At 36.3% G+C, this 27,907-nt stretch overlaps 1 protein-coding gene across 2 annotated transcripts in view; it reads left to right on the forward strand.

The window, feature by feature from the left end:
* stim2b (stromal interaction molecule 2b) overlaps positions 1–27,907 on the forward strand; it is an 86,974-nt gene that overhangs the window by 18,287 nt on the left and 40,780 nt on the right. For both annotated transcript variants that reach the window (XM_059354709.1, XM_059354710.1), the window contains exon 2: positions 26,227–26,357. In XM_059354709.1, coding sequence (XP_059210692.1) covers positions 26,227–26,357 — 131 coding nt within the window. The remainder of the gene's footprint in view (positions 1–26,226; positions 26,358–27,907) is intronic.

Raw genomic sequence — 27,907 nt, forward strand, 5'->3', positions numbered from 1 at the left:
GGAGTCAACAAGTCTGGAAAAAGCATGGAAACAATCAAATACACCAAAATTAAGAGCATGGGTATTAACAGCAGAACAAAGTTTAGAGATGGAAAGACTAACTTTTAGAAATAGGGAACAAATACATATTTGGAATAAGTTATACTGTAAAGAAAGGCTGGTAAAAACAGTGGAAATATTTAATCAAATTAAGGAGATGAACTAAATGTTCCCCACCCCAACACTAACAGATTCATGAACACGCATACATGCACCACCCCTTATTGTCTCATTAGTCTATTTTAGTATATCTTAGTATTTATTTATTTATTTATTTATTTATTTATTTATTTATTTATTTATTTATTTATTTATTTATTTATTAATTCATTTATTTATTATTATTATTATTATTATTTTTTTTTTGTCATTAGTTTGTTGTTTATTCCTTTTCTTGGAGATCCTCATTTGTGGAATACCAGTTTGCCTTGTATACATGTTTGTCTGTTGACCCTATGTTTTGTTATTTACGGCTATGGCTCAGTTGGTAGAGCGGGTTGCCCCCTAACCGGGTTGGTGGTTCGATCCCCGACCATGGCATCCAAGTATCCTTGAGCAAGAACTGAACCCCAAATTGCTCCTGATGCTGCGTTCATCAGTGTGAGAATGAATTCCCAATAGGGCTGCAACTAACGACTATCTTAATAGTCGACTAGTCACCGACTATTGAAACGATTAGTCGACTAATCGGATAATTATTAATTTTTTCTTAAATTTAGCATGAAGTTGCTTTAAATATGTGGCAAATGATAATAAACACAAGAAAGATGGGTACTTAAATGAAAAATGCATCTTTTATTCAACAATTCAGCTGCAAAAAATGAATAAACCTCTGTCCATTTTTTTCTGGACAGGAAAATGTGTTTTATAAAACTGTATTTCTGCTCCATCAAGTGGATGGAACTGGTTCTTGGTTCTGGATGTAGTCTGGGTTGAACTGGGCTCACCTGTTGAAACCTCGTATCACAGACCAGCACCAGTCCAGGTTCCAGGCTAAAATGCTCCCAAACTTTCTAAGTTTTGGTACGTGTAGCTGTGTTGGACGCCGCAAGCGCGTATGTTACCGCTCGCGCTCGGCAGAGATTGTAATGAAGTGAGATGCCTCACTCTGTTGGAAAAACACGTCTGGCGACAATAGTCGACAATGGAATTCATTGTCGACTATTTCTATTATTGATTTTTGTCGACAACGTCGACGAATCGTTGCAGCCCTAATTCCCAATGCTCATTCACCCTTTCACACACACATTCATACTGGTGGCAGAGGCTACCCTAACCAGTGCCACCTGCCACCAGTATGAATGTGTGTGTGAAAGGGTGAATGAGCGCAATCTGTAGTGTAAAGCAAATCGACTAGAAAAGCGCTATATAGTAAGTGCAGGTCCATTTACCATTACCATTTACTTTGTGAATATATAACTTGAAAAAGAAAAAAAAAAAAATGCAAGGTACAATATTGTAAAGAAAACCAAATGACTGATTATGTTAGTGAAAGTAAGAAGCCTTGCAATAAAGTATTAAAAATAAGTCTGGATTTGGAGCTTTTGGAGACTCCAGAGGGTTAAATAACCTCAAATGAAAGCTGGCGACCCATCGGCCACTCAGTTGCCCAGCCAACGTCCTCCAGAAGTGGACAGCTGCCGCCCATCTCAATCAGGAGCTTTACGGTTGTGATCCGACCTAATGAGGCCCGTCACCATCACAACCCCCCCCGGTGTATTTATAAAGCCTCTGGTGAAGTTTTCCATGTGCATTTTCCATCACGCTCCCCATTGTGGCTGCTGCTGTCATCGACACGGCGGGTTCAGAGTTTTCCTCATCGGTACCCAGATCTGTCACTGAGACTTTGTACCAGTGTGACTCTCAGCTGGGAGATAATGGGGCTTTATTTAATGGTTTACCCCACAGAGCCTGCAGCCAGCAGCCATAGCAGAGAGCAGAGAGATCCGATTTGAAGTCACTAACAAGCGCTGAGACAATCAATGACCTGATTCACTGGCATGTAGGCATTGTTAAGTCGCTAATCCCCATCGAGGAGCTTTTGTTCGCTGTTTTTCTATTTCTCTCCTCAGGGTGGTAATAGGTTGTTTTTTTTTTACTTATAGATATCACTATGAAATTTCCCCAGTTTGTTATTTACATTAAGACAATACTTTTTTGCATTACAAGTTTTCCTGATTTTTTTTGTTTCAATATGCAAATGAGGTGTTAACTCATTAAAAACTCATTAAATATGCGCCAATTTGCATATGTTTCCAGGACATAAATCTGAACACTGGATAAAGCAAATTTCAAAGTTAATATTTTATTTTGTTGATATATTAGATTCAAAGTTTTTTTACCAAAGGAAATTAGGATATAATTAGGAAATTACCAAAACAAAGACACAAAATGACCCAAAAAAGACAAAATTACCCACAAAATTACCAAAAAAGACACAAAATTACCAAAGAAAAGACACAAAATTACCAAAAAAACCCTAAATTACCCACAAAATGGCCAAGAAAGACACAAAATGACCAAAAAACACACAAATTTACCAAAAAAACACAAAATTACCCACAAAATTACCAAAAAAGACACAATTACCAAAGAAAATACACAAAATTACAAAAAAAAGACACAAAATGACAAAAAAGACACAAAATTACCAAAAAAAGACTTAGAATTACCAAAAAAGACGCAAAATTACCAAAAAAACACACAAAATTACCAAAAAAAGACACATAATGACTGAAAAAAGACACAAAATTACCAAAAAAAGACACAGAATGACTAAAAAAAGACACAAAAAAACAAACACAAAATGACCAAAAAAGACACAAAATTACCAAAAAGACTAAAACACATGAACACTTCAACACAGTGGAGACAGAGCTGACTTCCAAAATGATTTGGCGACCCCCAGAAATCATCTCGCGACCCCATTTGGGGCCGGGACCCCCAGGTTGAGAACAGCTGGTCTAGTGGAGAACACCAGCAGCCAGTGAGCTGCTTCCCTGGTGGATCAGAGAGAGATGTGGGTCACTGGACTCCGCTGCAGCGTTTCCTGACAGTAGCAGGACGTCTGCCCTCAGCAGCCTGAGGGACTATTGTTGTCCCGCTCCGCCACGCTGGAAGGTGTTGATCCCCAGCTGGCAACGCATGTCCGCCTGGCTGGGGGATGGATGCACACAAGCTGGCAACGCTGCATGCAAATACACAGGAAAACCTCAGAAAAGACATGCAGATGTGTGCACGCAATTAGTGTAGGTTCCTTTTTTTGTACCGTCTTACTTCCTCTGTGTTTGTCTGAGGTGTAAAAAAAAGATAAACAATAGCTACTCAATAAAACTGAGGCAACAGATTGCACGCAATATTATTTATTAAATTTACAAGTTGAGTTAATAACTTAACAGGAAGTGCCTGTCAATTAAAAACAGACTAATTATATTGTGTTGGATTCATTCAAAATCCTCTTGATTTAGAATTACATACATATAAAGATTATATTTAATGTGATCAAAATAGATTAGTTAGAGATAGTAGATTCTATCTCAAACATTTTTATATTAAAGTTACTTAAACAACTGCCTCAAAATCAAGGACGTATTTATATTTAGTACATTTTATCAAATATATTAAGTAAAATGAAATGACAGTGGTTAGATTCATCAGAAAATTAATCTGATACACTGTAAAAGAAAAAAAGATGACCAATAGCTACTCAATAAAATTGAGGCAACAGATTGCACGCAATTGTATTTATTAAAACTAACTACGTTACAAGTTCAGTTAATAACTTAACAGGAAGTTAGTTTTAGTTAGTTTTTATATTAAAGTTACTCAAACAACTGCCTCAAAATCAAGGACGCATTTATATTTAATACATTTTATCAAATATATTGAGTAAAATGAAATGACTACAGAATAATGTATTACAGTGAAAATGAATCTGATTATAGTTTGATAAGAGAAGAAGCAAAATGCAAGACATTCTGTATTTGTTATCTACTCAAATGTGAGAATCTGCTTCTCTCGGGAGTTAGTTTTGCAGCATTTGTGGGACAAAAGAAGCAATTTGAAGATGCCACCTTGGAACCTCAATTTCACCATTTTTTAGAAGCACGATGAATGGATTCATTGCTACAATCACAATCAAAACATGAAAATAAACCCAGTCTTTGAGCTGCCGTGCAGGTTTTTTCCAGATAACTAAAAGGCGGATGGGGTCACAGCCTGGTCCTGTTATGAGAGCGGGATCCTGCTGTGATAATACTTGTCACCTTAACACAGGAAGAAGCCAATGCCGTGCCCTTCACACAGGCCTAAAATTGTCTCTGTGGCTTCCTCTCTTTGCATGTTACTTCCAGGCTAATCACATGTAGCTACTGAAGCCTTAGATTCTCAAGCTGCAAGCTAAATCTTACATTTTAACCCTTTATAGGACACTCCTGGAAATTGAAAATGTCAACCATGAAGTGTTATTGGAGGATATTACAAGACTTTTTGGTAACGCTTTATATTAAGGTCCTTGTAATAACCATTAATTAACAAGTAATAAGGCCCTTGTAAGTCCTTACAATATGCTTATTAACATTACTGTGTGTTTATAAGCCTATATAAATGTTAATAATGGCATTATAATACAGCTAATAGCAGGCTATAAGAGATGTATAATAAGAACATTAATAAAAGCCTCATGAGTATCTTATAATTCTTCATAATAGCATTACAAACACCCATAACCCACCCATTAGGTCTTTGCCATGCCTTTATTAATCTGTATTAATCTAAAAAAAACTATGCTTTTTGCAGCTAAAGGGATCTAAAGTGAGAACAATGCCTTATTACTTGTTAATTAATGGTTATTACAAGGACCTTAATATAAAGCGTTACAGACTTTTTGGCAAAATGTTTCATTTTTATATTGCAAATCGAGGTCAATTGAGTCATTATTATTATAATATTTATTGTAGTCTCTTTCCCACAGCAACCCTAAATAGACAATAACACAACATCTGCATCCATCACCACTTTATCTTTTACCTTTAAACTATTTATTATCTTTTTAGACTACTTATTACATATGCGTAATGTCTGAATGTCTTTTCTAAAGCACCTTATATATGAGAAGCACACGTACATTTAGTTGGATACTTTTTTAATACAATGACAATAAAGTTACCAAATATGGTTCTTTGCCTGATAAAGGGTTAATTGTTGTGAGCTAAGATAGATTTAATGTGTTTTCACCTGTGGAAGATGTTTGACCATCCAGACATGACAAAGATTTAACCCTCTGGGCTCTCAGCCTATTTTGGCCGTTTTTGAATACTTTTGATTTTGCCCTTCATGTACCACATAAAAAATGTTTACTATAGCCATATTTGGTATCCATTTTTTCTTCACCTATTTCAGGGATGGGCAACTGGAGGCCCGGGGGCCGCATACGGCCCTCACCCTCTCTTGAAGTGGCCCTCAGTACAACTACATGCATTTGAGCATGAAATCTTAAAAGTGCAGTGTAAAAATGCACAAAATTACTTCTTGCAATTAATGTTGATCTGCTGTTCTTGTACTGAAAAAAAAAAAGAAATCACAGTATTTTGTATTCCTATTTATACTGTTATACATGCATTTGAGTATGAAATATGTTAAGTTACTGCACTGTAAACAAATAGACACAAAATAAATAAATTGACACAAAATTACCAAAAGAGACACAGAATGAACAAAAAAAGACACAAAATGACAAAAAAAAAGACACAAAATGAACACAAAAAGACAAAAACATGCCAAAAAATCCCCCCAATGTTATCCTATGGAGAGGCTAGAGTGATGACATCATCAAAAAAGACACAAAATGACAAAAAAAGACACAATAGACACAAAATGACAATAAAAGAGACACAAAAAAGACATGAAAAGGTTTTCAAAAATGGACAAAATAGTCCAAGACTCCATAGAGTTAACATATGTCTACAGCAGATTCTCCATTCATATCCAGGCGGATGGATCTATATTTATTTGAGCAGGATTTAAAGTTAGATCAGGGACGTGAGGAGCAGTCCCCTCTGATTTCAGGGACTTTCCCTTTGGCAGAGGGCACGTGATGAGGTGGCCTGGGCATGAGGGGCAAAGAGCGGTGTGGATTTCTTTGGTATGCTGTCCCCTCAAAGTCTGTCTCCACCAACATTCAGGCTCTGACCTGTGCTCACAACAAACTAATGTACAAGTGGAGAGCAAACACAACATGGAGACTCGGACACAAGTGTAGCTCAATGAAAGAAATATCAGAAAAGCAGAATAGGATGCACGTATATGTATATGGTCAGTGATAAATAAGGGTTGGCAAGGCGTCAAATGGTTTAACCACAAAAAAATGATGAATATTAAATACTTCATCCACCTACTTTGTATTTAAGTGGACTTATACATATAATTACTTCAGTTTAAAAACTTTCATTTGAGTAATTCTACATTTACACATTTCGTCAATATTGAGCAGAACATATTCTAAATACAACCATTTTTTTCAAAATTTTGACAAATTATGTAAAAATGTGTTATATACCATAGTGTTGCAATGTAAACGTGATTGTATTTTCAAGTCGAGACCCCCAATTTAACCTGCATGTTGTCCGTGACCCCCCCTCACTGAACACAATCTCACTGTTCAGATCAGACAAACTCAGTTGATTCGACGGATTTTGGACAAATAATGAAGCAGACAACAACTAAAACATCTCTATGTCTGTGCATTTATATATTTTTTTATATATTTTATTGTTCCTTTTAATCCTAAGTCCTTTGCTATCAGTTTAAAGGTCCATTCTGACCTCCTGAGTGTGTTACAGTCAGCTTCAAGACAGAGACTCCTTGGAAAGTAACAACTTGATACTTTGGGATTTGTCAGAAAAGACACAAAATTACCCAAAAAAGAATCAAATTGACCACAAAATGACACAAAATGACCAAAAAAGACACAAAATGACAAAAAAGAAACAAAATGACCAAAAAAGAAACAAAATGACCAAAAAAGAAACAAAATGACCAAAAAAGGACACAAAATGACTAAAAAAAACACAAAATGACCAAATAAAGACATTAATTGACCAAAAAGACTAAAACACATGAACACATGAACACTTTAACACAGTGGAGACAGAGCTGACTTCCAAAATGATTTGGCGACCCCCAGAAATCATCTCTTGACCCCAATTGGGGTCAGGACCCCATGGTTGAGAAAAGCTGCTGTATATAATCAGATTTTTATGGTTTAAAAAATACTGGTTGCACCAACTGTAAAAAAAAAACCTGTGCTTTCCAGCTTCTTTCTGCTGCCCTTATGCATGCTTCAGGGTTTCATTACATGCAAACAGTTTTTTTCCGTTATGTCTTGCTGTGAGTTTCCCGCTAATCCGCCTTAGTGCTGCTAGTGTTAGCATGTCCGGAGCAACAGGTGGGTGCTGAGGAGCCACTTGACCTCCCCTTGATCTGCCCCCAGCTTGTATTACACATCAAAGGACCTGATGGCAACAGAATGACTTTTATTTGCTTTCTTGTCCTGCCTCTGCAGCAGCAAGTGGGTCAAAGGTCTGTAAAAAGGTTGAGGAGCTCAAACTGTCTGCACACGACTTCTTTCTCACAGTCGTTTGTGTTGTTTGCAGCCTTTAGCAGCAGCTTGTTGCAGCCTTTAGTCCTCTGCAGGGTGTTGCATCACCGCTTTCTGTCCTCCAGATTTGACAGACGTCTTTATTTGGATTCACTCCTACAAAGTGACTATTGTCTAAAGCAGCTGTTCTCAACCTTGGGGTCCAGACCCGAAATGATTTCTGGGGGTCGACAAATCCTTTTGGAAGTTAGCTCTGTCTCCACTTTGTTAAAGTGTTCATGTTTTAGACTTGTTGGTCATTTAATGCCTTTTTTTGGTAAATTTGTGGGTTTTTGGTCATTTTGTGTCTTTTTTGGTCATTTTTGTGTCTTTTTTTTGGTCATTTTGTGTCTTTTTTTGGTCATTTTGTGGTCAATTTGTGTCTTTTTTGGTCATTTTGTGTATTTTTTTTGTCATTTTGTGTCTTTTTTTAAGTCATTTTGTGTCTTTTTTTGTCATTTTGTGGTCAATTTGAGTGCTTTTTTCGTCATTTTGTTTCCTTTTTTTGGTCATTTTGTGGTCATTTTTTGTCATTTTGTGGTCAATTTGCATATCCAGCACACACACACACACACACACACACACACACACACACACACACACACACACACACACAAAACCACAATAACTATATGCAAGAACTATAAACAATATGCAAAATAACTATATCCAACATGCACACACACACAAATGCACAATAACTATATACAAGAATTATATACAATATGCAAAATAACTACATCCAGCATGCACACACATACTGGTCTAAAGTGTGGCACTTATTCTTAGCTTTCATACTGGCGTCCATATTTAGGAGCACCAAGTTTAGAAAAAACATAAAAATCCTGTTAAGCAGGAAGGTGGAAGACATACACAGGAAGCTGGCAGTGAGCCAAAGCTGCTGCCTGCTCCGAGTCGTCTGACGGAGACGTTCCCATGCCAGCGCAGTCACCCAAGTGTCCAAAACCAATTTGTAGTCCAATGCCACTTTTTAAAATGAAACTGAAAAACGTGTGTCCTTCCCTGCAGAGCGCACAGACTCTGACTTGTTTTGACAAAGCTTGTAGGTCTAAAGGTCTGAACATGCTGTTCTCACTGTTCCTCTCTTTCACATAAAAGTCATTTTAGATCTTTCTCTTCCGAGGCCTGCAGAAAGTCCTAGAAGTGGATTTGTTTTTGCACACATCTTGAATGATGTCCCTGTAATGTAACATCAACGGAATTTAGTATTAATAAATCGTCAGCGATGAAAGACTCGTGTGTAGTTTCTTCATTTGCTCCTTCACTAATGAGATCAGGTTTCTTTATGACAATGTTCTTGTAACTCGATCTCGATCCGTGATTTCTGAAATGTTGAGACTGCAGTCAGATGCAACCGGACACGGAGACACGTTTTTGGGACTCGTGACTTGACTCTTACTCACACTCTTACTGGTGACTCTGACTCAAAGCCCAATTTTTGGGCCTTGTGACCTGACTCGGACTTGCACTCCGATTACTCTGACTTGTGACTCAAACTCAGGTATAAGTGACTCAAGTCTTGGAGACTCTGACTTGGACTTAAACACTCGGGACTCAGACTAGAACTCAGGTAATGATAACTCAAGTCTTACTCTTCTTGTAGACTTGGACTTGGACTTAAACACTCGGGACTCAAAACTGATTTGGACTTGAGAATTGGTGACTCAAGTCTTACTCTTCTTGTAGACTCGGACTTGGGCTTAAACACTCGGGACTCAGATTCTTTGGGCCTTGTGACCTGACTCTGACTTGCACTCCGATTACTCTGACTTGTGACTCAAACTCAGGTATAAGTGACTCAAGTCTTGGAGACTCTGACTTGGACTTAAACACTTGGGACTCAGACTAGAACTCAGGTAATGATGACTCAAGTCAGACTGGACTCTGGCTCTTCTTAGGAGACTCTGACTCAAACACCAGGGACTTGAAACTGATTTGGACTTGAGAATTGTTGACTCAAGTTTATTTATTTTATCCTATTTTTAATTTGTTTTATCCTATTGTTTACTACATCTCTTCGTATATATTTTTTTAAAAATCTATTTATTGTTTGTGCAGCACTTTGAAAACCTTGTGTTTGCTAAAATTGTGCTCTATAAATAAAGTGGATTGGATCCACAGACATCTGGAGTCTGTTTCTTGTTACCGTCTTCCTTCTTTTCCGTGTTGAACCAATAAGTGACCAGCTCAGGGAACACGGAGTACCAAACCCTAAAAGAGATGACTCGGAAGTCCGGTGGGAAAAAGTCTTAACCCTGATATTTCCTGTCCTGAGGCGCTCATGAAGAACACATAATCCCAGCTGTGGATGCGTCTTCCAAACACTTTGTGTGCATGATTTAGAGTTGTGCAGGAACATTTGATCTAGGGCTGGGCGATATGGCCCTAAAAGAACATCACGATATTTCAGGCTATTTTTGCGATAACGATTATTCTTCACGATATTACGGAATACTTAAAAAGATAGAAAACATGTTTTTTTTAAGTCTGTATAAATAAATAAAAATCTAAAATGTAGTGTGTGAAGTGCAAATCTCAACAGTTGCCAAATACAAAAATGTTAACTCTTGACTCTTGAGTATGATCAAATAATAAAAATAACCATTTAGGGGTTTCGGGGGCATATTTTAATGACATTTTGTAAAGGAGAATAAAGGTTCTTGTATGTTTTTTTAAGGCATCTTATTTTGACAGTCTTCTTGTAAGTTCTGTGGTGGATTCTGTTAACACACCGTGCTCTTATTTTGAAAGCTGCATGTGTTTAGCGACAGAAAGTAAGTAGCTTTTTGTGATTAAAACAACTTTAACCACGACATCAAGAAGTAGGAATGTTGGCAATATTATGATATGCATTTTTTTTAACCATAAAAAAATATACCGATATTATCGTGAACGATACGATATGGCACACCCCTAATTTGATCCGATGCATTCTGCGTCCTCATCATGCTTCCCATTGTTCATTGTTCACTTTTAAAGCATGTGATGGTAGCCGCCTGTTCCCCGTCTCGCTTTTCTGGAGACATTCAATCCATTAACCTTACATCCAGAGGAGCGTGTCGGAGGCCGAGCGAGCTAATTAAACGAGTGCTCGGCCCCTTCTAGTCTTTTCATCCTCCTTCTCCTCCTGCCAGCCGCATACATCACACATCTCGTGTTCAGCAGGACTGTTATTGAAGCATTCCTGGGACGCCCGGGCCCAAGGAGCCTCTCCTTTTCTGGAAGTTTTAGATCAGACTCGGAGGGCCTCCACACTTTTTGCTCTCTTTTTTTGCAGCTGTGGCCTAAGCAGAGGATTACTGCTGCTCATTAAGGTGGTTTAGACTGGTAAGGGATAGCCTGTCCCAGTGGAAAGGACTGGGTTCAACGCTCCCTGTTCCCTACCGAGTCAAAGAGACAGAAATAGATGGTTTTCTGTTCAGTGCAAACTGTTACTGGTGTTTAGTGTATAGCTAGTGTATTTATTTATTACCTATGTGTATTTATGTTTTCATGTGTGTCATGTTTGTATTTTATATATTGGAGTAGCCAAAGACACATTTACACCACTATCTATCTATCTATCTATCTATCTATCTATCTATCTATCTATCTATCTATCTATCTATCTATCTATCTATCTATCCATCCATCCATCCATCCATCCATCCATCCATCCATCCATCCATCCATCCATCCATCCATCCATCCATCCATCCATCCATCCATCCATCCATCCATCCATCCATCTATCTATCTATCTATCTATCTATCTATCTATCTATCTATCTATCTATCTATCTATCTATCTATCTATCTATCTATCTGTCTGTTTCTCTGTCTTTTTTTCTTCCATTGTTTGTTTGTTTGTTTGTTTCTTTCTTTCTTTCTTGTTTCTTTGTTTCTTTCTTTCCTTTTCTCTCTCTCTCTCTCTCACTCTCTCTGTCTCTCTCTCTCTTTCTTTCTGTCTTTGTTTATTTTCTTTTTTGTTTATTTGTTTCTATCTATCTATCTATCTATCTATCTATCTATCTATCTATCTATCTATCTATTTATCTATCTATCTATCTATCTATCTATCTATCCATCCATCCATATTCATATATATATCTCCATTCATCCACCTGTTAAAACATTGTCCCAAATCCAAAAGCAGACTTTGAATGTGTGTACACATTACTTACGGTAAATGGCAGTGGACACACCCACACTTCTGAGAAACAGAAAGGATTAACAGAGTGGAAGGTAAACAATGTACAGAAAGTATTTCAGCCACCTTAAATATATTCAGAATGCCGTCAGACAGGTCTGTTGAAGTTACCATGTGGGGGACTGACACAGTTATTTCTGCTCTCTTCAAAGCCACCACACTGCTTTGACAAAATCTGAAAAAAAAATATATTTTTACCGTTGCACAGCGAGGGAGTTGCTGGTCTGCCACTGCCTCAAACGGGCGTTTCTTTGTGTTATTGTGTGACTTCTTGCGTGACTTCTTCATTAAAGTCACACAATAAACACGACCAACCAGTTGAGTCGTGCTGGGCCATATGGAGAAAATCTAATATCACCATTTTATTTGAACAAATACCTCAATATAGGGCTGGGCGATATATCCATATAAAAACATATAGATATTTTTAAATGTGATATGGAATTAGACCATAGTTCATTTTTTTTCTTTCTTTATATGTATATAAATGCTGCCGTTACTAGGGTTTGTCATATTTACTTCTTTTGTAATCTTCATTATTCTTTTCTCATATAACTATATTTATATTTATTGGAAAAAGAACATTTTTATTTGAGATATTTTTAATTTAAATGTGCACTTTACTCCTGTTGTTATACAGTATTTATGTTCACTTAAACAGTTTCAATAAAACTACTTGTGACATGTCGTATTTGACTTTGACTGAACATTTGCTCTCACTTTGCAATAAGAAAATATCGGGATATATATCGTATATCGATATACAGCCTAAATATATTAGGATATGACTTTTGGTCTATATCGCCCAGCCCTACCTCAATATCAATATACTTTTGGGTTGATAATTGGTGCTTTCATAACATATTTACACATTGACATGATAAATAATAAGATACATTTCGAGAAGTACAATGCCTATAAAAAGTATTCACCCCCTTGGATGTTTCAACCTTTTGGTGCCTTCATACATGAAATCATGGCCAATATTTTTTACAAAAAATTGCAAAAAAAACCCTCTTTAATATCAAAGTTAAAACAGATTTTTTTTACAAAATAATGTCAATGAATTAAAAATAAATATAAGGTAAAGTAAATGAATAATATTTAATGTGTGAAAGCAACAAAAGGGTGAAACATCCAAGGGAGGTGAATACTTTTTATTTTTATAGGCATTGTACATCACTTTATGAGCCTGACAGATATATCGGTTGACAGATACTGTGGCCGCTGTCGCTAACTGTGCACAACGTCAGCAGCTGATCATAAACAAAGCAGCATGGCTAACTATGCACAGCGTCTCCGCTGGTCATAAACATAGTGATTGTGAATTAACTGGCATCACTAACTGTGCACAGAGTGTCTGGTGCTTGTTGTAAACAAACAGAGATCGCTAAGTGAACACCTCCTGCAGCAGCAGCACATACACTCTGTACTGCTACAGAGCTAACTGTTAGCTTATTAGCACATACACACTGTACTGCTACAGAGCTAACTGTTAGCCTGTTAGCACATACACACTGTACTGCTACAGAGCTAACTGTTAGCCTGTTAGCACATACACACTGTACTGCTACAGAGCTAACTGTTAGCCTGTTAGCACATACACACTGTACTGCTACAGAGCTAACTGTTAGCCTGTTAGCACATACACACTGCACTGCTACAGAGCTAACTGTTAGCCTGATAGCACATACACACTGTACTGCTACAGAGCTAACTGTTAGCCTGTTAGCACATACGCACTGTACTGCTACAGAGCTAACTGTTAGCCTGTTAGCACATATGCACTGTACTGCTACAGAGCTAACTGTTAGCCTGTTAGCACATACGCACTGTACTGCTACAGAGCTAACTGTTAGCCTGTTAGCACATATGCACTGTACTGCTACAGAGCTAACTGTTAGCCTGTTAGCACATACGCACTGTACTGCTACAGAGCTAACTGTTAGCCTGTTAGCATATACACACTGTACTGCTACAGAGCTAACTGTTAGCCTTTTAGCAAATTGCAGACTGGACACTAAGGGGTTAACATCCCCTCTGGCTCTGTGACTGCAGCTGGGAGAGACTGCTGCAGGAGGACTGTGCCGCTTCGACTTGTTCTTACTCTTCTTAACGAGCCTCCGGCCCCCGCGGCTCATTAAGAAGAGTTAAAGAGTCTCCAAAAGTCTCCAATAACACCAGAAAAAGTAGCTGGATTTGTCGCTAGTCGCTTTTTTTTTTTTTTTAAATAGTCGCTAAGGGGGTGTGAAGAGTCGCTAAATATAACAAAAAAGTAGCCAAGTTGGCAACAGTGCTTTGCCGGCTTTACAAATGGCACGTGTTGTTGTGGCGTCGAATACTACGTCACATCCTGCTTAGCGTTCTATCCAATCAGCAACCAGGATTTTTTCAGGGGAGAAAAAAAGACCCTGCTCTTCTACAGGGACAAAAAAAGTCCTGTCAAAAGACCGCTCAGGAAGGCTCGTATTAAAATTTGATGCGTTTCTCACTCGCCTCATTCCTGGTATTGGGCTGTAATGGAAACACCCTTTGGTATATGCATCAGTCTCAAAATCCCATATACTTTGCTGTAACGTAGCCTCCAGGTGGGCTTTGTTTTAGGCGTTTTAAGTGACATTTTCTTCTGCCTCTAAGCAGTACGTCGCTCAGCTGTCTTGGCGGTATGCTGCCTGCTCTGTAAGTAATACTCCCACCTAAAAAAGAAATTCAAACTATGCCTTCAATGTACTCAAAAATGCAGTCAGACCTCTGAGAGGTGTGGAGCAGAAGTAACGACTTTAAAGGCTGCTACCTGAGCTGATCCAGCTCCACCTCCATCTGCAGTGTCCATAAACCGTTGCTTCACTCATTGCGACAAAGACAATAGAGTTCAGGGTGGATCAGGTTTGGTCGAGACATGTCTGGCAGCCCGGACACGTGCAGCTTAGAGGTTTTGAGGTTTTGCAAGACTTTGTTTTGGCTTGACATGGGACGCTTCTGCGTAGGTGGCTCTTAAGAAATATTAATTATCCATGCGTGTCATTTGAAAAATAGTTCTGACCGTTTCCACTCTGGGTAATTATGCGATTTTGTTTCGTGTTTGCTTGTTGGTGACTTTGCAGTTGCACATTCCTGTGACATGCCCCAGGGCACCCTGGGGAGCCAGAAAGCTCACCTGTCAACATAGCAGTAGCTCAAACAAAACAGGAAACCAAAGCCTGGTGAATAAATGATGCTTTCTTTTTTTTTTTTTGAAAGTGTACTAAAACGGAGAAATCGCTTGTTTGATTTTAAGATCGAGACATTTGCTGTCAGATTACTTTTCCCTCCTGCTGGATATGTTCATTAAGTCTGTGGAGTCTTAAAGGGCTATTTTGTCCATTTTTTAATCCTTTTCATGTCTTTTTGTGTCTTTGTAAGTCAATTTGTGTCTTTTGTGTCTTTTTTGTGTCTTTTTGGGGTTTTTTTTTGGTTATTCTGTCTTCTCATTTTTGTCTTTTTTGGTCATTTTGTGTCTTTTTTGGTCATTTTGTTTCTGTTGTGTCTTTTTCAGTTATTTTGTGTCTTTTTTTGGTCTTTTTGTGTCTTTTTTAGTCATTTTGTGTCTTTTTCAGTTATTTTGTGTCTTTTTATATTCATTTTGTGTCTTTTTTTTAGTCATTTTGTGTCTTTTAGTGTCTTTTTTTGGTCTGCTTTGTTTTTACGCCTGGATGTGATGAAGAAGCCATGCTTTGGCTCTTTTGGAGACTCCAGAGGGTTAAAGCCACCTTGAGATTGTTCTCGTGTCACTTTCTTGCATAAAAAAAGAGATTTAAATATGGCTCACTGCACGCCCGTTTTAACAGCTTGTGCAAACTGAGAGTAACATAAAAACACTTTCTGTATCTTGTTTCTTCCTCTTTAACTAACCACCTCTCCCTCGCTCTCGTAACTCTCTGCACTAGCTGGTGGCATTTGTAGGCGGCTAATGATATTTGTGTCTTATTAATGGCTGCTGATGAGCTGAAATGGTAGACTCTCCAGAAGCTTTATTTACTTGCCTTTAATACTGAGCCGTCAGATTGACTTATGACACTGCCATATGGTTACAGGGGACACGTCTGGTACACACTGACATCACATTCCTCCCCTCCCTCCACTTTCACACCATTTGGAGCATCTGATTGGTGTATTGAATGCAGTTTGATTAAGATTTTAGCTTCATTTACAACAGCTGTTCTCAACCTTGGGGTCCCGACCCCAATTGGGGTCGCAAGATGATTTCTGGGGGTCGCCAAATCATTTTGGAAGTCAGCTCTGTCTCCACTGTGTTAAAGTGTTCATGTTTTTTTTGTCTTTTTGGTCATTTTGTGGGGTTTTTTGGTCGTTTTGTGTCTTTTTTTGGTCATTTTGTGTCTTTTTTTGGTCATTTTGTGGTCAATTTGTGTCCACATCAAATGACCACAAAATTATTTTAAAAAAGACACAAAATTATTTTAAAAAACTCAACAAAATTATTTAAAAAAACACACAAAATTATTTTAAAAAAGACACAAAATGACCCCAAAATGACAGAAAAAAACTAAATTATTTAAAAAAGAAACAAAATGACCAAAAAAAAAGACACAAAATGACACAGAAAGACACAAAATTACCATAAAAAGTAATTAAAGTAAATAAATTTTACTTTTCATATAAAACTCACATTAAACTTTCATATCAAGATGGGGGCCACAAAATATCGTCACAAGGGCCACAATTGGCCCGCGGACCAAGAGTTTGAAACCCATGGCATATTGCATATATTTAAGTGTACTTGCATCTGGTAGTTTTAGTCAAGACTATGCTAAAATATATTTTACCAAGCCATATTTAAGTCCCTGTTAAGGGCCAACCTTCAATTGTGTAAATTCCCTTTTTATTCCCATAAATTCCCATTGATTCCCATGGAAAGTTACCAACTTTTAAAATTCCTTGAATTTTGCAACCCTAGTTGTTACTAACTCTTGGCTGCTGAGAGCTTCATTTAATACAGGAATGTATAAGAATGTACTTGCTTATCATCCATATGGTGAGTGCATATATCATAAGTGCATGTAAGCTGATAGGCGGTTGGCACGGTGACAGTGGACCTAACGAACTGCTGACATGGCTGACACACTGTGGTAATATACAGTTTGACATCCAAGCAGGAGGTCGCCCCGACATGTAGCCACTGTTGTTACATCATGAAGGCGTCATTAAGTGAAAAATGAGACCAGAAGACGAGGCTGGAACAGATTGCTGTAAGAAAACAGCATTAAAAAGGTATTATACTGTAGAAAACAATGCATTCTGGGCAATGTTTGTAGGTAGCTTGCAGTAAATAAAGAAATATAATGACAATTAAATAAAATATAATGATAATAAAAATAAACAAATATTATATATATATTTAATTATATATATATTAAATTATATATATATATAAAATATAATTTATATATATAAAAATATATAATATATAAAATATAATAATAGTAAAAATAAATAAATGGTTTTATATAATAATGATAATAATAATAATAATAATAATAATAATAAAATAGAATATGTCTAATAATAATAATAAATAAATAAATATAATGATAATAAAAATAAAAATAAACAAATAAAATTATATATATATAATATAATGAAATAATATATAATAATAGTAGATCTAAATAAATGCAGTTTCAGTTTCCCATAATATATATATATATATATATATATATATATATATATATATATATTCTAATTCGGAGTAATTGGCTTTCAGACAGTAATATACTCTATTTACATTTTGCATTTGCAACATGACTGCATTGTATACTACAACAATATTGCAACTAGCTTCAGCACTATACTGTGTTTTAGTCTACTGTAAAAAATCAATAAAATGCAGGATTTTACTGTAATTCAGTATGTTGACACAAAATTATTTTTGTTTATTATTATTATTATATTGGCGGGCCGCCAGTTTAAGACCCATGCACTTTATGATCTTTGTTATAGAGTTAAATGTGAGGAGGCTGAAACATGAAGAGCAGCTGATCTGTGTGTCAGTGAGCTCCCTCATCTGTTTCACCATGTGGAGTGTTTGCTGACATGTTCTCCAGTCTGCTTCCGCATTACTTCATCCTGGTCCGCTCGTCAAGTCTGCCGCCATTCAGCACCGTCTCAGACACTCCAGAGTGTGTGTGACCAGGGATGTGTGCTCAAGGTGTGTCTTTAACTACTCTACTCTGGAGAGAGAGAGGAGCAGATGATGTGAGAAGCAAATATCTGAGGATAAAGAGACATCTCGAGCAGTTTCCAGCCACCTCAGCCCCCGTGTGGCTCCTCAGGGTCCCATGTCAGGCCCATTATATCTTCATTTCACGTCGCCTCGGCCCGGATACTGTTACACTCAATCTGGCTCCTCAGCCGAGACCGGGTGATTGAGGTGAGGTGGAGGGCTCACTCTACTGATATATGGCTTCTTCTACAGCATGGGTCTCAAACTCACGGCCCGCGGGCCAATTGCGGCCCTCGTGATGATATTTTGTGGCCCCCACCTTGATATGAAAGTTTAATGTGAGTTTTATATGAATGGCAATTTACGGTGTTGTGTGTGGAAGGTCCCTTTAATAACTTTTTTTAGTAATTTTGTGTCTTTTTTAATAATTTTGTGTCTTTTTTTGGAAATGTTGTGTCTTTTTTTGGAATTTTGTGTCTTTTTAAAAATAATTTTGTGTCTTTTTTTTGGTAATTTGGTGTCTTTTTAAAGTAATTTAGTGTTTTTTCAGTCATTTTGTGTCTTTTTTTTTGTCATTTTGTGTCTTTTTATACTAATTTAATGAAGACCTAAAAATTCAATACTGTTGTATTGGTAAATTTTCTTCAAACAGTCACATATATTGCATTTGTTGGGAACTATGTTGAGTCCACATTTGGTGTAGTACTTGGTGTATTCAAGATTGACTAAAAAAACCCATTGTGTGTGTTCATCGTATTGTTGACACTCTATAGCACAGTGAAATAAGTTTACATCAATTATTTTTGGACCAATTGCAAAAAAAATCCACTGCAGAGACAGAATCAGAATGCAGAAAAACACATTTTACTCCCATACTGTCACTTCTGTCTTATTAGCACATCAAACCTGGCTGAGAAAATGTTTATCCGACACTTTATGAAGACGTCTTTCTCTAACTCTTCAACACACCCACAATGCATTTGGGTCAGCGAGACGTCCATGTGTCTCTAGTGATCATGTTCAAGGAAGTCCCCAAAAAGTCCATAAGAGTCCCTGTCTGCGTCTCCTGTCACCTCCTCAGCAGCTCTCTGTGAAAATATAGACACCACCTTCTTAATCACATGCATATATTGGACCAAAAAAAACATTTTGAAGTGTCGGGATTCACTTTAAAGGCGGCAGCTGACAGCTAAACGCTTTTGTTATCAGATTCTTTTGAAGCCAAGCCGCCGCCCTCTGTGACAGCCTGCACGCCGTTCTGAGTAACGCCACAGTGAATTACTGTACGACAGCTTTTCCTGCTTGTGTTTGCCTGCTGCGTGTGTGTGTACTTAACATCTGCTTGTGTGTGTGTGTGTGTGTGTGTGTGTGTGTGTGTGTGTGTGTGTGTGTGTGTGTGTGTGTGTGTTTAAAGAAGGGAGACCTCTGCCATTGTTGAGCTTTTACATCCTGACAACTGGGAGCCTGATGGGTTAAAAATAACCCAGTGCTTTCCAATTTTGTCATCTTTTGGGAGCGCTTCTTCCCGGTTGTTGTTGTGATTGTGCGTGCGTCCCCCTGGAACGCTCGGGGTCACTGGTGGCCACTTCCTGTCGCATGCTTCCTCGCTGTAGCGCTCACGACTAAACACACTCAAACGTAGTGAAAAATAGGACACACAGGGAAGAAAAGGCTGTCATGTTTCTGTATGGCTCACTAGGTGGGCCAGCCTAAATACTCTAAATACTGCTAGTGAATGACAGCGTTTTCTTCTCTTTCATCTGTCTTATCTCTTCCTCCGTCAGCTTCACAAGATAAGTCATGAAGGCTTTTACACACACGCAGAACAGAATTAGGCCACCAGTATAGAAAGCTCTGACAACAACAGACAAAAAGAAGAAGATCAACATCATAGAAAGTTGTTGGTTTGTGTCTTTTTTTAAATAATTTTGTGTCTTTTTTGGTAATTTTGTGTCTTTTTAAAGTAATTTAGTGGGGTTTTTTTCAGTCATTTTGAGTCTTTTTTTTTGTAATTTTGTGTCTTTTATAATAATTGTGTCTTTTTAAAAATAATTTTGTGTCTTTTTTGTGTCATTTTGTGTCTTTAAAAAAAATAATTTTGCGTCTTTTTAAAGTAATTTAGTGTTTTTCAGTCATTTTGTGTCTTTTTTTGTAATTTTGCGTCTTTTTAAAGTAATTTAGTGTCTTTTCACAACTCAAACAAGTGCCAGTTTTTGTCAAACTTTTCACAGTGAAGAACAAATCTTCAAGTTCAAGAGAATAATATATATTTTTTAACTCTATGGAGTCTTGGACTATTTTGTCCATTTTTTAAAACCTTTTCATGTTTTTTTGTGTCTTTTTTTTGTGTCATTTTTGTGTCTGTTGTGTCTTTTTTTTAGTTATTTTGTGTATTTTTTGGTCATTTTGTGTCTGTTTTTGTCATTTTGGTGTTGTTTTTTTTGTCAATTTGTCTCTTTTTTTGTCATTTTGTGTCTTTTTTGTGTCTTTTTTGTCATTTTGTGTCTTTTTTTGTCATTTTGTGTCTTTTCAGTCATTTTGTGTCTTTTTTGGTCATTTTGTGTCTGTTTTTGTCATTTTGGTGTTGTTTTTTTTGTCAATTTGTCTCTTTTTTTGTCATTTTGTGTCTTTTTTTGTAATTTTGCGTCTTTTTAAAGTAATTTAGTGTCTTTTCACAACTCAAACAAGTGCCAGTTTTTGTCAAACTTTTCACAGTGAAGAACAAATCTTCAAGTTCAAGAGAATAATATATATTTTTTAACTCTATGGAGTCTTGGACTATTTTGTCCATTTTTTAAAACCTTTTCATGTTTTTTTGTGTCTTTTTTTTGTGTCATTTTTGTGTCTGTTGTGTCTTTTTTTTAGTTATTTTGTGTATTTTTTGGTCATTTTGTGTCTGTTTTTGTCATTTTGGTGTTGTTTTTTTTGTCAATTTGTCTCTTTTTTTGTCATTTTGTGTCTTTTTTGTGTCTTTTTTGTCATTTTGTGTCTTTTTTTGTCATTTTGTGTCTTTTCAGTCATTTTGTGTCTTTTTTGGTCATTTTGTGTCTGTTTTTGTCATTTTGGTGTTGTTTTTTTTGTCAATTTGTCTCTTTTTTTGTCATTTTGTGTCTTTTTTTGTGTCTTTTTTGTCATTTAGTGTCTTTTCAGTCATTTTGTGTCTTTTTTTGGTCATTTTGACACAGCCTCCAGCGGCCCCCAGGTAATTTGAGTCTGAGACCCCTGATCTACAGCTACAGAGCTGTTTGATGTGTTTCCATTATTGTTCTATAAATGGCTCCTTTTCTGTTGTTGGTTGGTCTTCCAGCGTTTCATTTGACAGGCCGTAGTTTGACTGATTTGAGCTTGTTGAGTTAACCTCCGGCGTACAGCTGAAAGTGTCCTTATAAACTCAGGTTCTGCATCACGTGCATCAATCTTTATACTGTGCCAGAACAGAATTAGGCCACCAGTATAGAAAGCTCTGACAACAACAGAAAAAAAAGCAGATCAACATCATAAAAAGTTGTTTGTGAAAGTAAGGCCCTTATCAGTTCTGATGTCTCTGCTAGACAAGCTGAGCTGAGCTCTGCAGCGTCTCTGGGCGTGTGCATGTAAAACATAAGTGAAGTATTTGAGTTTTGCGCCTGGTTAAATAACCAAACAGCCAAATAGATATGCATGCTATGCAAACAACAGGCTATGTAAACTGCACTGGCAGGCTAAGCAAATGCATTATGTAACTTGTTCTCAAGGATCAGATGCTTTTTGAGAAGAGACAGACGGAAATAAGGACGATCCGACAAAGAGGCTCCTTGTTTGGATAATCTTTCCTGTTACTGAAACTGATAGATAAATCAGCCACATGTATCCGTGCAGTTTGTCACTAGAGAGGTTTTTATTTTGCAGTAGTGCAGGGAGAGATGTCTAAGCTTCTGTAAAGGTGGGAGGTTCAAAAGTAAATTTTTGAAAAGCGAAAAAGAAGCCTGAACCTGTGAAAACAAACTCTAAGATCATGGCAGATTATAGATTTTTATTCAGATATGTTTATTGAGTTTTAAGAAAGGGGAAATGTATAAAGATTATCAAAGAATGTACAAAACATGCAAACCTCAACAACAAACTTAAGTCTAAAAATAATTTTATTAATTAAGTAAAGTAATATTAACAATGATAACAATAGAAACACATCTGAAGAATATCAATACAGAACAAATAAGGATCGATTTTAAGTATATAAAAAAAAAACTTTCAAAATTTGGTTCATTCAGTCCAACAATATTTGGAAAGTCTTTAAGAGCTGTAAGATTATTTTTATTAAAAATCGATTTAAAAAAAATGTAATTTAATTTTTTATCATTGAAATACATTAAAACTGTTTACATTTCGATTCAAATCATTTTTTTCTTATTCACAAACATGTTTTACACCATACCCCTTCCTTACCCCCACCATACCCCTTCCTCTTAATTAACGCCCATCAGATCCCAAACAAACCCACTAACCTCTAGCAAAAATGTTTTAAAATAAAATATATATATTTAAAAAACCTAATAATAATAATAATTATTATTATAAAATATATAAAATACTAATGATAATAACAACAAATAAATAATAAATAGAATTATATATATAATGAAATAAAAATGTTTATTATATAACAATAATAATAATAATAATAATAATAATATAGTAGTAATAATACAAAGTAAATAAATAAATAATATAAAATAAAATCAAATAAATTAGTACAAAAAAGAGAGTGACAAGTGACATAACGGAGCCGCAAGAGTATTATTATTATGATTATTATTATTATTATTATTATTATTATGCACAGTTAAGTTTGCAGATCGCCTGGCTTAACTCTTTAGTTCTCAAGCCATATGGACTGTTTTTTTTTAAAGATCCAGGTATTTTTAATGCATGGAAGTGTGACTCTTTCGGTGTCATCATGCGTCACTGAGCAGCTGTCATAAGGAATAAGCCCCGCCTCCAACACTCTATCCAGTCCTCTTTAAACAACCATGTTCAAACAGGTTGAATATTTATTTCAGTGGCTCCACAGTTTGACACAGTTCAACCAACCGACTGTTTCTATTTACACAAAAACAAGTGATGTTGGCGTCGTCCAGCCGGGCGCTGTAGCGCCGTGAGGCCTCACTCCAGGTGCAGCCGTTTGCCAACGCCGCTTTCTTCCCTGGACATGGACATCCTCCCCAGTGTCCTCTCATCCAAACTTAGCCCGGGCACACGTCCAATCAAATGTCTCCTTTTGCTTCTTCTGCAGATTGCCAAGTGGCAACTCTATAACTAACGTGTCATGTCTCCTGTCAGTAAACAGATACGACATCAAAAACCCACAGAAAGTGCCACATGGCCGCCTATATGCACCATAATGTACACGCTTATGGATATTTTTATTTCTTTACATGCACTCAAAATGCTTCTGACTTAATTGCAACTTTCAGTGTATTTTATAATGTGGTTTTCATAAAAGCATGGGCCTCAAACTTGCAGCCCGTGGGCCAATTGCCTTTATTAATAAATAAAAAAAATAAAATAAAATAAGAATACATTATATATATATATATATATATATATATATATATATATATATATGTGTGTGTGTATATATATATATATATATATATATGTGTGTGTGTGTATATATATATATATATATATATATGTATATATATATATATATATATGTATATTTGTGGGAGTTTTTGGGGTTTGTTGCCTGTTGCCATGTGTGGAAATTATAAGCAACAGTTGCATTTTAGCAGTTTCCATTATTTAATTAGAAAATAAATTGTATGAAACTATCGAAAATGAAGGTTTACTCACCTATTAGTAGGAATATATTTTTTACAGATGGAAAAGGGTCACGCAATGACGTTTTGAGAGCTATTTTGTGGCCCAAAATGGCAAAAAGTCTGCAAAAAAAGTGTTTCGATATGGCCTCCTGGAGGTCATGTGACAAATTAAAGCATTGCTATTGGTTCCCTATACTCTTCCCTCTTTTTGAAAGTATCACATCACTCAAAACCATGCATTGTAAAAATTTGACAGGCCAAAAATGGGAATGTAGCCTGCACTGTATCATAGAGGGTTAATGGAAACACAGCTGCTAAACCTTAGAGATTATTTCTATGTTTTATGAATACGGAGCATTTTCAATAGTTTGTCCTCGTGAGTAAGTTTGTGCCTTGAGAAGTATCTGGTCCTCTGGTTGGGAAACTCTCCTAGCTGGAGCCTGAGTCATGTGTTTGGGTGTGTTTTGCTGTCTAATTGTTGTTGTGTCTACCTCAGCTGCTGTGTGGCTTTGTGTGTGTTGGGTTGGGTATGTTGCCAAACCGGGAGCATCATTATTTGTTTGGCTTGGACCAAACCCTGGCACCACTTGTATTGACATTAAACAGGCAGTTACAGGTTTCAGGCATAGTTTCTGTCATTTTGTGTGCAGTTTATTTAGTGATTGTTGCTTTTTATAATGTGGTTTTGGGTCGTGTGTGTGTGTGTGTGTGTGTGAAATCTGTCTGTGTGTGTGTTTTGTGGCTCCATTGAGACAGTTTGGCATGCGGCCAGCTCAAACTGTCCATGGCTTGGAAGGCTGGAAGTAATGGGCTCATTTCCCCGCGGGGACGGGAGGGGGACTGAATGAAAACAAGGGGGGACGCCTGGGGACGCAGCAGGAATGACAACAGCTCAGCAGAGAGTCCAGCAGCAGCTCGGAGCACACGCTGCTGCCATAAGACGCTTTATATGTTGCATCAGATCTTCATGATAACTGCCACAGCTCAGCTTGTCACCATACTGGAATTTAAAACTCGATTTAATACCAGAAAAATACGCTATACTTGATATTGTTTTCGTTACCACAGGAGAAAATGACAAATAATTAAAGATTTAGAGATTCATTTTTTGTTTTTTTAAAGAATAAATGTAACACAACTCTATAAATATAACAATATCTTTATAACAAAAGTATGGAAATATATATAAAAACAAACAAACAAAAAACAACAACAATATTTTAAGGTTGTCTGACTCTGAGAGAGAATTTAAAAAATCTCCCAAAATTAAATACCAACCAGCAACAATGACAACAATTGTTTTAGTTTTTCTGAGTGAGTAAAAAAAAAGTATTAATTAATTTTAATTTAATTTAATTTAATGTAATTTGATTTAATTTAATTTAATTTAATTTAATTTAATTCAATTTAATTTAATTTAATTTAATTTAATTTAATTTAATGTAATACCAATCAGCAACAATGACAACAGCTATTTTAGTTTGTCTGAGGGATAAATTAATATTAATTAAATTAAATTAAATTAAATTAAATTAAATTAAATTAAGTTAAATTTAATTAAATTAAAATTAAAATTTATTTGTATTTTCATTAAATGACATGAAAAAACAAATACCAACCAGCAAAAATAACAACAATTATTTTAGTTTTTCTGAGTGAGTAAAAAAATTTATTAATTTAATTTAATTTAATTTAATTTAATTTAATTTAATTTAATTTAATTTAATTTAATTTAATTTAATACTAATCAGCAACAATGGCAACAGTTATTTTACTTTGTCTGAGGGAGTAAAAATTGATTAATTGGAATAAATAAATAAACTGGAAATACTTATATATTTAAATGCATATTGCACCGCCGGCTTTGCAGTTTCTTGGTTCACCATTTTTTAAATCTACCGGTAGACCGGTGTGTGCAAGGCATTATGGGTACTCGGGGCGCACGGAGGATACACACATACATTCTTCAGCTGTCGATGACGAAATTCAGCCGTTTGAGGATCCTTCCTTGACTTTGGGACACAGCTACTGTTTGCAGACACAACCTCATTGTACTTAACCCTATAAAAGATGTGTCATTATTATTATGTTTTGCTTCTTTGACTTGGAATGTAAACTCAAATGTCGTCTGCGTGCCAAGTATGACACAAAGCAGTCACGCTATTCTGCCTGCAACTATATAAAGTTTATTATGTAACTAAAACTGCTAATGTGTTTGCTCCTGACACATAATAATTGGACATGTGATCACTGTGCAAACTTCCTCCAGCTGCTTGTTGACCCCTGACCTCTGACCTGAACCTCCTGTCCCCCGTAGACCCCTGTCTCATTGTGATGCCGCCATGCATGGGCGAGGAGGACCGCTTCAGTCTGGAGGCGCTGCGGATCATCCACAAACAGCTGGACGACGACAATGACGGGGGGATAGAAGTCAACGAGAGCGTGGAGGTGAGCTTTGTGACACTCAGCTTTTTAAAATCAGGGTTTTAATGGAAGTTTTCTTTGAAAGATTGCCAAAAATACACCGTTTTTCGAAGAAAAAAAAACATGAAATCACACATTATCGTTGGAATTTGAACTTTCCGACAGCTCTTGAACAGATCACAGGTTACAAAAGTTTCCGTGAGAGAAAGTTACCAAAACAAAGCTTAAAATTTTTGATATTGCTGACAAAATTCACTTTATTCTACATGTCTCATTTCAAACATCGCCAAAAACAAACTGTTTCTAATAACTACATCCTGTTAAAAACATTAAATTCTGCTCTCAGAGACACTGAAGACAGTGTCTTAGCTTAAAATTAAAAAATGTTTGTCAAAATCACTTTATTCTACATGTCTCATTTGCCAAAAATAATAATAATTAATAAATAATAAATTCACTGAAATCTATTTACACAGAGCAGAGAGGAGAGGACAGGAGAAGCTGGAAAAAAGCAAATAGTTCAATATGTATAGCATGTGGAAAAACACTTTTTAAAGAAGCTTAAAATTGAAAATATTCTGTCAAATTCACTTTATTCTACATGTCTCATTTGCCAAAATAATAATAATTAATTTATAATAAATTCACTGAAAACCTGTTTACACAGAGCTGAGAGGAGAGGTCGTTGTGCTGATTCCACAGAGCTGCAGGACTTTTATAGATTACAGTGAAATACAAGGCCACAGTGTGTAAAATGCAAAAAGAGCGTTGGGTTTCAAAGGGTTAAAGTTAAGGAGGGGTTTTAAACCAGGTGTTAACCTTTTTTCTTGTAAAGAGAAAGGGTAACAAATTCCTTCTGTACGTTTTGAATACTATGTCTTTCTCATGTTACTAGCATTTTGTAGATCAGTAGGTTAACTAAACTAAGCTCCCTATAAATAATTTATTGTCTACACAAGAGTACATGCCTATCATCTCTAAAAGTCACATAAAAAGTAAATATTTAGTTAACATTAAGTAACAGCCTATGGCAGTGTGTCAGGTTTTTCAGCTATTAAGTCAAAAAAATTGAAATATTAAGCAAGTAGTCATCAGCGAAGAGACGAATTCGTGTAGCTGTAGTGACACATCATCAGAACACACACAGATCTTTAGCTGCAGATCTTCACAGACATTATGCTCTAATATGAAGCATGAAATGTTTTATTTAGATTTTTAGTTCTGTGCAGACATGCTCACATGACTGCCCTCCAATGCAATGCAAGGCCTTTTTTTATGAGTTGGTGCCTTTCAGATAAACTCAAAGCATTTAACCCCCAAAACACCAAGATTTTTCAGCTTGTTACATTTAACTCATGGTGGCCTTGTATCTCACTTCAAGTCCTGCAGCTCTGTGGAATCAGCTCAATCATGGCTAGAAGTGGGAACAACTCCAAAATGTATTTTATGCAGAATAACACAGTTATAATGACATAAATCATTGATAAAAATAAAAGAAAAAAATCACATTTTACTGTCGGACTAAAGGACTAAAAAAGACACAAAATGACAAAAAAAAAAGACACAAAATGACA

The sequence above is a fragment of the Centropristis striata genome, chromosome 17 (assembly GCF_030273125.1).
Source record: "Centropristis striata isolate RG_2023a ecotype Rhode Island chromosome 17, C.striata_1.0, whole genome shotgun sequence".
In the NCBI taxonomy this organism is placed as follows: Eukaryota; Metazoa; Chordata; class Actinopteri; order Perciformes; family Serranidae; genus Centropristis; species Centropristis striata.